This window comes from Acomys russatus, chromosome 14 (assembly GCF_903995435.1).
Source record: "Acomys russatus chromosome 14, mAcoRus1.1, whole genome shotgun sequence".
Classification (NCBI taxonomy): domain Eukaryota; kingdom Metazoa; phylum Chordata; class Mammalia; order Rodentia; family Muridae; genus Acomys; species Acomys russatus.
The window spans coordinates 26366659-26378533 of record NC_067150.1 but is presented as its reverse complement, the minus strand read 5'-3'; the positions used below and the strand labels follow the sequence as shown (position 1 = coordinate 26378533).

The 11875-nt window shown below is 45.4% G+C and overlaps 1 protein-coding gene across 5 annotated transcripts in view; it reads right to left on the bottom strand.

The window, feature by feature from the left end:
- Positions 1 to 1187: 1187 nt before the first annotated feature.
- Ets1 (ETS proto-oncogene 1, transcription factor) overlaps positions 1188 to 11875 on the bottom strand; it is a 94966-nt gene continuing 84278 nt past the window's right edge. For all 5 annotated transcript variants that reach the window (XM_051156138.1, XM_051156136.1, XM_051156135.1 and 2 more), the window contains 2 exons: positions 6020 to 6138; positions 1188 to 4654 (listed from right to left, as the gene is read on the bottom strand). In XM_051156138.1, coding sequence (XP_051012095.1) covers positions 4439 to 4654; positions 6020 to 6138 — 335 coding nt within the window. In that variant the 3' untranslated portion in view covers positions 1188 to 4438. The remainder of the gene's footprint in view (positions 4655 to 6019; positions 6139 to 11875) is intronic.

The following is an 11875-nucleotide window of genomic DNA, read 5'->3' as shown; positions in this document are numbered from 1 at the left end:
GCACAAAGTCTTGACTGAGGCTAGAATCCATTCTCTGCTGTACAGTTTATTCAGGGACAGAGAATCTCAGACGTGGGTTCGGTTGGCTTGGGAATAGTGCCTTTGCCCAGGTTTGCAGCTAAAAAGCACAAAATCTGAGGGCCTCACCCAGCTCCACCCTCCCCTGTGGCCCCCCACAAAATAGTGGTGGCTTCACCAGGTTCCCAAGGCCAAAGCCATTCTCCTGGCCAACTGGGCTCCCTCGCCACTAGACCACACAGCCCACATTTAACATGTGCTAAGCAAACCTCAAGTTCCAGGACTGAAGACACAGATTTTCCAAAAACAGAGTTCTCTTTGTGAACAATTCAGGAAAAAAAAAAAAAAAAAAAAAAAAAAAAACCCTCTCTTTCCAGCTGTGAGTTGGGATTCATGTGGCAAATGTTGGTGTTAATTAAAAACATCCACCTTCTACAGTTTCAACAAGAAAAGAGCAGTATGCAGAATGCAGCACTAAGCACTCCTCCCCCAAACACTTGGACGTCTGTATTCTATTCACAACATAGGTTGGAGGGGCTCTAACAGATACTACCATTCCTGATTCCCAGCCGCAGTGCAAAGGCCGGGGCCAACGAGAGGGAGAGCACGGCTTTCACCGGGAGAAACCGAGCACCAGGGTCTGTCTATGTAAATATCAGGAACTGTATCTAGCTGGACTGCAATCAATGGCTACCTAATAATCTTTAAGATTTTCCTTTACATGGCTCATAGGCCTTCAGACATGAACAATGAAGTCTGACAAGGCAGGAGGCATCCACAAAGGATAAGACAAACAATATGGGTAATCAATGGGACACTAGGCCTGTGTACCTATATCCTCAACCCTTTTTGAGGAGATCTTTATCTAGAATGATCCCAAGCTGCAGGATCTAGAGAACTAAGCTCTAATTCTTTTGTGCTTTTCTCTTGTTGATTAATTTCTCCTAATTTTCCCATGATGCAGACAGGAAAGAATCAAGCCAGAGCCACCTCGCGTTATGAATGAATTCTTTGTTTCTTTAATTTCACACAGTTTAAAATACAATATGAAATCAGGCTACAGTATATAAAAAACTTTCCAGCAAAATGATGTGCCAGCATCAGCTACTAAAAGAAACGAACAAAAAACTCCCCCATAAGAATTTTTTTGCATTTGTTTTTTTTAAAAAAAAAAAAAACATATAAAACACTTACATCGCTACATCTCTAAGCTACCTCAGTTCTGATTTTTAAAAAGCACCTGCTTTTCCTTTTTAAATCTTGCTTTTAAATTTTCAGCATTTAAAAAATATAAATTATATGAAAATACAAGTTGGAAAATAGTCAAACACAATATAACACCTTTTACCCCAATAATTCTCAGCTTTAAAAAAAAGTATTCTTAAAAAAAATTCAATAACTGAGGCAGTATTCCTGATAGAGATAATTTCATTTAACATATATACTTCATATATGCATTTTGTGGTTCCTTGAAACTTCTTTGGAATGTATGTAAGAGTTCAACAAATTTATATAGACCCCAACAGAGAAAGCAGCATGCACAGCATGACTAGAAGACAGAAGGTGTGATTTCACCATGAAGGTTAATGCTTTAAAACCCAGAGTGTTGGTCTCCAAAGTGAGGAAGAGCGCCTCTGATCTAGAATCTTTCCACCAATCTCCAGGGCCACAAAAAATCAGAGCTCTATGTAGGGAGAAACACCGCTCCTCCCCCAATCCCTGACTCTGAGCCAAAAGCCAACCACATAGCTTAAAGCATCTCTCTGGGAAAGCAAGTGTATCACCCACTAGATCAGATTTGTTCCCCCTTCCTCGGAAGTTAATGTGTTTAAAGAGCATCAATGCAACAATGCTGCTACATTTCCAGTGTATATGCCACCCACCACTCTTCCTGGGATGGTCTCTGGCCTTTGGACAAAAGGGAGAAAAGCATCTGGCCAGATGGACAACAAAGCTGTCTGACTAATACACTATCTACAAATCCTGAAAATGGTGGACCTAGGGAGAAAGGGCATCCTGGCAAGTGAGCAAGCTGAGGAGTATGGGAAGGCACTTCCTTCCACCGTCTCTCTGCAGGAGTGCAGGTGTTAAAAGGGAAGGATGGTGTCTTGGGAAAGTGATGTTTTTAAAAAGCCTTGTTGCAAACAGCAAGCAATGACATTGGCCCTGGCTGTACTCTTTCACCATTACAGAAATGTGAACAGATTTAAGCAGAAAATTCAGTACTATTTCAGCTGCAGTTTTACAGACATGTATACACACACACACACACACACACACACACACACACACACACACACACACACACTGCCAGTGCCCAACAAAGACCACATAATCAAGAGAAAGCAACACAATCCAAAACGATCCCACCTAGCACTCCCTGAGCAGCTCCTAAATATTTTGAGAGCTTCATTAAGGCACCTGCATCTGTAAGATCAACACACATAGCTGGGGTGTTTTGCCTTTGCTTTCCTTGTGTGGATGCTGCAATCCATCAGCACAGAACACCCACGGACAAGAGTTGTGTTCTTAGTAATTCAAGGTCTGCAAGAGAATCTGGGAGTCGACCCCCTCAATTCTCATGAAGATGAAACAAGGTAGTTATGATTACATTTTCTTAGCTAAATCCCCCAAAAGGGTCAGCCTGGAGATGCCCATCTCAATCAACTGCCTCTTTTCTCTCATGCAAGTCTACTATCTCACCCAGGCATGTATACAGTGGAGGGGATTCTAATGATAACAGGCACGTTTCCTTGCTTTGTGTTTACACCCAGTGCTTCATTTCCAGGTCCCCTCCCAACCGGCAGGAAGATGACTGCCTCAATTAACTCTTTGTATTTAAACTCTGAGAAAAACCAAAGCATATATACTTACACATCGTGGGCCTCCTTATATCTTTGCCAAGCTCCTTCCCTTGTATTTTCTCCGTTAAGTCATCCCTCGTCTGCAGCTGACCTTCACTTGCCCTCTGCCAAGCTAACAGGTCAAGCTGGGGGTTCCAGCACTCTCTACCACTCCCTCTGCATGCAGGCTCACCTGAAATCCTACCTGACAAGCTCTTCGAAGGAAAGCCCCTTCCCAAAGGAGGCCAAGACACGTGCTACTGAAGTACCCTCTTAATTTCAGTGGCCTCTGAACCCCAGCAAGCCTGAACTCTCTAGATCCATGTTGCAATGTCTGAAATTACACTTTCATCCACCTATCAGAAAGCGTTACATTCCACTCTACTGAATAATGAGGTGTGGCTGGGGGTGGGGGGGGAGGGGCTGCAGTGTGGGAGACCGTGGAAACAAGACACAGAGGAGAAATTGTAGAGCGTTAGTTTGGAGTGGCATGCATTCAGGGTTACTTAAGACCTGACGGGTAATGCCCGTGCAGACAGCTTTTATTCTGAGTCATCTGTTTCAGGTAGAGATTTAACCCCAAACCAGGTGGATCTTTGCCCCTTCCATTTCCTTTCCAAGGCTTTTTAACAGTGTTCCTATGTTGACAACAGTCCCAAATCAGAGCTGCAAAATACATTCAGTGCAAAGGCTTAGTGCCCCTCCTCTAGCACTAAGTCCAAAGCCTGACAGTCCTCAAAAGGTTTTTTTACAAACTGTAGGTGGAATTCACATGCACAGTTCTCCTGCCCCCAAATCAGCATTCCTTTCCTTTAGCTATAAGTCAGATGAGTTTTGGGTCTCTGATCTCAGTTCAGAGCTTTGATTTTCCAATAGGGTCTATATAAACAGTTGCCTTTCACTGTGACAGAATCCTCAGCCAGCAAATAACAAGAACAAACTCACAATACTGCAATACTGAGACCACCTTAGAGCTTAAGACGATTTTTTTTTTTTAAGAAAAAAAATACTGGCACAAAATTTAATAAAATAAACTTCAACATAAAAACAGTTCTGGACCCCTTCCACTGGTGTCCACCTTTGTTTCGAAAAGTAGAAAGGTTAATAATTCCTGTGTTTAGTAATTCCCCTGAAGAAAACTCTTTTTATCCCACCCTCCAAACTGATGGACTTCCATCAATCTCATCACTCTTGATGTGACAATTCCTCCACTAATAAATCCATAACTCAGGATGGACATTTTTCTTAGATTAAAAAACAAAACGATAACTTGATACATTAGTTTCTTCCTCCTGCAAGCGAGGTCCATCAGGCTCCTGAGAAGACCTTTTTCTCTTTCCTGAAAAGCTGCTCAGGAACTTCTTGCCCCACCCACCCCACCGGTGCTGACTTTCTCTTTCCAGCCTTGCCAATGGCCAATGGAATATAGCTGCAGTTCCCTTAGCTCCCACCCCTGAATGTGAAAAATGAGTTCTGGAAAATAAAACATAGAACAACAATTAAGAATTAAGAGTCCAACCAACACGGTTGTCCTTTGAGAGGTCTCAACAGGGTTTCCCCCGCCCCTTCTGTGTCCATCACTCATCAGCGTCTGGCTTTACATCCAACATGGCATGCAGCTCCTCAGGGGTGTATCCGAGTAGGCTCTGCAGGTCACAGACAAAGCGGTACACGTAGCGTTTCCCCGCCGTCTTATGGATGATATTTTTGTCATAATAGTAGCGGAGGCCACGGCTCAGTTTCTCATAATTCATCTTAGGTTTGTTTTTCCTCTTTCCCCATCTCCTGGCCACCTGAAATAAAACAAAATTAAATAGAATTGTGCAAAAGCCTGAAGGATAAATACCAGAATACATATAGATACGTCTTTTCACACCCATCATGACCCGTGGTCAAACACAATGCTTAGAAATCTGTATGTGTACATACTTTTGAGCTATTCCCTCTGAATTACATTTTCTTTTCAAAATATATTTTTAATTGTTCACAGTAACTGTGCATAGAATGTGCAGTTAGGAGCCATGGACATTTGGAGATTATTTCAGAAACATGTGGGTAGTCCAATGCAACATTTTAATACAGCTATACATTGTATAATCATCAGATCAGGCTAAATGGTATGTCTTCGATCATAGACACTGGCCATTACCTTCTGAGGACAGTTCAAGATAACTTGCGTTAGCTATTCTGAAATATGTGATTAATGTTCTGTAGCCACCCTACAGTACCACAGAAGTTTCAACGTTGCCTCTTCCTGTCATAGCATCCTTGGATTCATTAACTAACTGTCTCTCCATCCCCTTACCCTCCCCCTGCCCATGTGCTGATAGTCACTATTTTATTCCCTTCTCCTATGGAGGCAGCAATTTAGTTGCTACAGGTAAATGAGAGTGTGTGTTGTCTTTCTGAGCCCCGTGTGCTCCTCTTACTAGAATGCTGTCCCTATTCCATACATGTTACTGCAGTAGACCTCCTAAGTTCTAGTTTTCAAGTGTTGGACTCAATTTAATTTTTTACACTGATGAAAACACAGTGACTCTGAACTCCTATGGGATAGGGTTAAAATACTTGCTATTTTAAGGGAAAAAAGACAGTACAGACATCCCTCTAGCTCACATGATAAGCAACTATCCTTAATTTGAAAGCATAAAACTGGACAGGAAGGTGAGGACAGGAGGATGGAGATGCTGCCTCTGTATTCACCAGCAGGAAGTATTCTTTCTGTACCATGGTGCAGACACTCTCTCTTATCTGCCAGAGGAGAGATTTCCTCTCTCATATATATTGATGTTTTGGCAATAGAATCAGGTGTGGTGCAGATCAACCACTTAATAAGCACTCTGGGATGCAAGGATGAACAAAGTAAATGCATCTTTCAAGGCCTCTCAGATTCACAGATCCCAGGGCTAGAAAGAGGGAAAGGACAGGACCAAGTGTGTATCAGAAACTTAGATACACGTTGGTTTAATGGACAGGGCACACGCTTTCTGTTCTGCCAGTGATGGAACCGGAGCTCAGAGAGGCTGCTCCATTTGTTCTAGGTCACACAAGCAGCAAGAAGCAGCACTGAGCTAGTAATCCAGGCCCACAGGATCAAAATCCCAGGGGTTTCCCTCACCCTTTCTCAGCCCAGGAGTCCCAAGTCACTCACTTCTTACCTCATCTGGGTCAGAAAGCTTGAATTCCCAGCCATCTCCTGTCCAGCTGATAAAAGACTGACAAGACTTATCAGTGAGTAATTCCAGAAGAAACTGCCACAGCTGGATCGGCCCACTGCCTGGAAGCACAAGGCACAGTGAATCATTAACACCACATACTGAAGGCTCACAGTGGCTAGTCCCACTAGGCAGCAGCCTCTCGCCCCTCCTCTCAGCCTGTCTAGACAGAAGAAAACCAGGCAAGCTATGGCACCACGCAGGAGCAAATATGCTGGGCTCAGAGAAAGTAAAGATCTTCCTTCCAAAAGAAAGGGGAAGTCACATAGGATAATATGTCATTTGTCTATTTTTTTTTTATGAATTTCAGCATCTGCCTCTTTTAACTGCTATGCAAACTCTGGAAAGAAAATATGAAGTCTGTCCTCACAGATGTTCTGAGGAAGTGCTATCTTTGCTTGTTTGTTTATTTGCTCTGAGAGAGGGGCTCGCTATGTAGCCCTGGCTGGCCTAGAACTTGTACCAGGCTGACCTCAGAGATCCACCTGCCTCTGTCTCCTGGGTGCTGTGAGTAAAGAGTGTTGCGCCTTGTCTGTCAGGGGTTAGTTTGAGTGCCTTTAAACACCTTTTCCACATTTGCCTCTGAAGAAAGGAAAGTCTTTGCCCAGTCCAGGCAGAAGTGAAAGTTCCAAAGAGCTTTCCACAGCAGGTGGTTCTGGCCTGGCCTGTGCTGCAGAAGGATCTATCTCTGTGCTTGGGTCCTCTCTCGAGGAACAGGCATTGTTGCCCTTTGTCATGACAGTTTTCTCTACTGTCACTCTGCCCCTGCCACTTGCAAGCCAGCACTTAGGATGAAAGGCACTGCCACTATGTGAAGAATTAGCTTGCCATCCAAGGGATCCTCAGAGGCAGGTGAGGACTGCCCTGCACTGTCTTCAGACTTACTTCTCATTCATGGTCCTCTCCCCTCTCCCTATCTCTCTCTCTCTTCCTCCCTCCTTCTCTCTCTCCCTCTCTTCCTCTCTCTATGTGTGCCTGTGTCTCCTCCTAGCTACCTGCACAAGAGCTTGACTCTACACAGCCTAGTGTACTTTAACAGCCAAAAATCTCTTATTCTGAAAGACTTGTTCTACAAATCTTCCTTTTATGTTATCTTTCTATTATAAAATGACAAGAAATCAATCCTATCTAATTTATGAGTGTGGCTAAATAAAAAACTATAGGTTCACCTCTCGGCGTCTCTTGCTGTGTACCGAACACTGCACTTCGTGAAGTTAATGTTCTAATACTTAAATTTTTTTCAATGGTCTGCGCTACAGTAAACTGAGAATCAACAGGAAACTGGATTTAGAATTGTCTCCATCACACAAGAACTGTCCTTTACACCCTGTAAGGCTCATCTCTTATTCCATCTTATACTGCTTCAAGGTGTGTCCACCGACAGTCCCACCTTAGCTGAGAGCGAGGCTCAGGCACCTTTACTGTTTCTAAGCTACTGGTACTCAGAAAAGTAAAGCGGCTTTGCTCTGAGGTCAGACTCAAAACATCAGGGCCGCTTTTCTCACCACCACAGGAGAAAACACCTAGGGCCATACACCAACGAGAGAAGACAAAGAAGCTCGGTCCCTCCTCAGCACATGCAAGCTTCATGTAGTAAAGAAACCAGCACTTCCTCACCACACCGAGAACATGCCTTCGGCTCTCTGAAGCCATCTTGCAAGATACACAATCAAAATAAAAGCATTTGCCAAATGCCTTCCAAGCAAATGAATTATCTGAAGAAACAACCCAGAGGGTTATAAAATCATTAGCTCCTTATCTACGTGCACTTATTACACAGGTTCATGTTTTGTGGGAGCTGAGTTGGGTCAGCAGCCACTGTTACCTGTCTGAGCTCAGGAAGCTAAAGATGACAGTAGAGAGGGCTGGCTGAGAAGCCACTCGCCACGACCTAGGAGGGAAGAAAGCAAACTACTCTTCAGAAATGGGCTACTCTAGCCCTGGTGTCAATTATAAGTTTCCTGAGGATGCTCCTTAATGCTACACAGCCAACAGCGTCCATGACAGACGCCGAAGAGCTGACATCAGAGTACTGTGAGTGCCCTCAGATATGAGAAAACCCCTAACACAAAACTAAGAGGAGTCACAGTTCCCTGTGGCCATCACTATACTAGACACAGTGATGCTTTACTGTCTGTTTGTGAATCCTCAGTGACTCTATGGGATAGATGCTGTTACTCATCTGTTGGTTTCTACTGCTTTTCAGCCAGAAAAAAAAATGCACAACATAGCTATCTAAGTTGGGTAAGGCCATCCAGACAAGAAGTAGAAGAGCTGGGCCAAGATTTCAGATTCTTTAATACATTGTGCAAACCAAAAGCCACGGACCTAACTAAATTGCCTGCCTGCTTACAGTGACCCACATGCTAAGTGCATGTAGTTTTCAGGAGCCATATTCCTTGCATCGCATGGTAGTCATAGTACCCTTGAGAGGCATGCCACCTACGAACTTGGGTACCTACCCCAACAAGTGATGCTGCCATCCCCAGCAGACCCCTTGCAGTGGCTAGAACCTCTCTCGCACAGTATTCAAAGACTCAGAGAGAGGCTGATAACATCAAGCTGAGGAGAGGGATTGAAAGGTGGAAAGTCTTAGTCGTTGACAGACTGGGTGGGAGGGGAGAGGGTGGGAGGCCGGGTAACAAGCATATCTGCAGGTCCTAGAGAAGAAGGCTCAGGGGTACCACACAGTTCCAGCCCTTGGGGCTGGGATAGGAAAAAAAAAAAAGGACTTCAAATCACATTATCAGGACCAGCTCAGAGGACAGAAGCAAATTTCCTACAGTGTTACCTAAATTTCAATGCCAATGAACTCCCTCCCACAGCCTATGTGCATCTGTCCACTGCTGCCTGAATATGGCTGGGGGCAGGTGAACTCCTGCCTCAGAAGCTTTTTTTCCCCCCTCACTATTAGTTTTCCTATATTTGGAGGGAATATAAAAATGTTAACTCTGGGCATTGGTAACCCACCTCCTAGGATCAGCTACTTTTGACCTTCACACGTACTCTGGTGCCTCATATTTGACCACGTCCCCTGAATGGGGAGACCTGGTAGCACTCAGAGGAAGGATAGCAGGTTACCAAGAAGAGACTTGATACCCTATGAGCATATACAGGGGGAGGAAGTCCCCCTCAGTCACAGTCATAGGGGAGGGGAGTAAGAGGAAAATGGGAGGGAGGGAGGAATGGGAAGATACAAGAAAGAGGATAACCACTGAGATGTAATATGAATAAATTAATAAAATTTTTTAAAAAGCAATCTCTTATTCTAGATACACCAGAGAGAAGAATGGATGAAAGAAGGAGAGCAGGTGCCTAAGGTGAGCACGGGAGCTTGAAAGGTAAGACATGTCTCTGCTTCGCTGAGCGGCGATGCCACTGTGCATCTCAAGTCTCCTTCCTGGGCTTCTTGCAGAACACACAGGTCAGCTGACCCATGTGCTTCTGACAGCCCACGGGAGTTTAGGTGTGCTGGCATACATCTGTGTGTGATCCTAGCACTCAAGTGAGAGAATCAGAGGTGAGAATTCAAGGCCAGCCTGGTCGATGTAGCAAGACTCCTTCCCACCCCACAGGATGGGATAAGAATCTACACACTGTTGTGCCCAATGAGACAATTCCATGGTTGGTCCTAAGACTTCCCCACTGGAGCCTTTTCACTGACATCTACACATTGCCCGTCTGTTGGAGAGAACGACAGAAGGAGGAAGGGTATGGAACTGTGGCTTCCGGGTTATCTTGTTCCTCGATGGTACCACAAGGACCCTGCTCCTACAGCAACGCATCAGCCTCATTTCACTTCTGGGGCACACATGGAGGCACATGCAGGAAGGCAGCTCTGGGATTGCAATACTTACTGGCTTTGCATATCTGCCAGCCATATCTACGTCCACGCCCCAGACTCATGAAGGAGACCTGCAGTCCCTGTTACAGGTCTCCTGAGGACATTTCTGGACTGCTTAGCATAGACCTGTTCACACCCTCAGGGCTCCAGACTCTTTCCTTCGCCCTTGCTCCAACATGCTCTGAAATTTCAAAGCTTCCTCAATTTTCTCTTCCTGATCCTGGCCCCATCCACCTACTCAAATGGACTGTGGTGTAGTGAACCTCTGCCCCCCCACACCCCCCCCCCAAGCAGAAACTGGTACTAAGAATAGCGCCAGTCATGGGAAAGAGGAGCTCACATGTTAAATGTGACTCACAATGGCAGGCCTGTCTGGGCCCCCCCCCCCCCCCGAGGCAGTCAACGGCGCCCTTCACCATGCTGCCCCACGGTGTCACACATCAGGAATCCAGTGGCATCACTGGGAAACTATGTTGCTCCAGTGGAGCTCAGAACCACAACAACAGAAGGGTCCCTGTTAGAAGGAGGTCTTCCACCGGCGGGGCATGAAGGAGCGCGGGGCACACACCCACAGGCCCAGCTCCCATCTTGCTCCCATCTCCCGAGTGGACTTCATATGCCCTGCTGTGTCCTCTTGCAGCTAGGGAATTTCCTGACTGCTTTTTCTTCTCAGATGAGAGGAAAGTCCTCACACAACGCTGCAGTCCTACTTTGCGAAGCGCAGTCCAGACTTGGAAGAAGTGCATGGAGTGGCCTGGGCTAGTGGACAAAGAACGCCAAGCACACTGCCCTCCAACGGACCCTAGAGAGGCCACAAATCAGAGGGAGCTTCACACAATGGCCTGCTCATCTGGCTCATATTTTATGTTCCTTGTCTTTATCTAGAATTTGTAAGGCCCACCACTTATGTCTATGAGGCACGACTACTGATGTCTCCTGCATTTTGGCCACTGACTCTGAGGCTAAAAAATTGAATCTAAGCTAGGAACAGACTTTATTAAAGTGTGTGCACGCACATGTGCATATGTCTGGTGTTTTTGGCTGTGGTTTGCTGTTTGTTTTTTTGGTTCCCGGCGCATACAGAACTGGAGACTAAACCTAGGATCCTGCACATGCAAGGCAAGTTTTTTAAGACCGAGCCACGCCCTCGGCTATTTATTTACTTATCTATTTATATGCGTATGCACGCATTTTGAGACATGCTCTCACTAAAGCCGCCCAGGCTTGTAATCCTCCTGCCTCATCCCTCTGAATAGTTGAGATTACAGACCTATACGAGTAAAATCAACTACTTCAGACCTGACAGTGTCGGCATCACTCTTTCTGTTTCCCTTGGCAGTGACCTCAAACCTGGAAGGGGGGTAGTCACAATTAGACTTCAGGTTCTCCAACCCCTTCCTTGTTTCCACTTCAACTATAGTTCAGACCTATCACCCGTGCCTGGTAGGAGGCTAACACAAGACAGATGACGTCACACAGATGGAGTCAACACTTGACAGCTGTTGTTGTGGCAGACTACTCATTTTTCAGCTATCTACCCATCTATAGATCTACTTACCTATCTATCTCTGTGTGTGAGGGGGGTGAACAAATGTGTGCACATACGTGGAGGAAAGGAGATTAGCTTCAGATGTCATACTTAGAAAAGCCCACCTCTGCACCGGTCTGGAGCTCACCACTTAGGCTAGGCCAACTGGTGGGAGAGAACCAGGGGTCCTCCTGTCTTCTCCTCCCCAGCACTGAGATTTCAAATGTGCACCAACAGGCCATGTGTTTTCTGTTTTTGTTTTTAAGTAGGTGCCACCGATTTGGGAGCAAACTCACTTCCTCATGCTTGGGAGGCAACCGTTTGCCAACTGAGTCGTCTGCCCATCTCCCCAGCCATTTTCATCACAGTTGCTAAAACAAAGACTTGATAGTTTCCTCAAGGCCCATCCATCTCTCATCACTGGAAT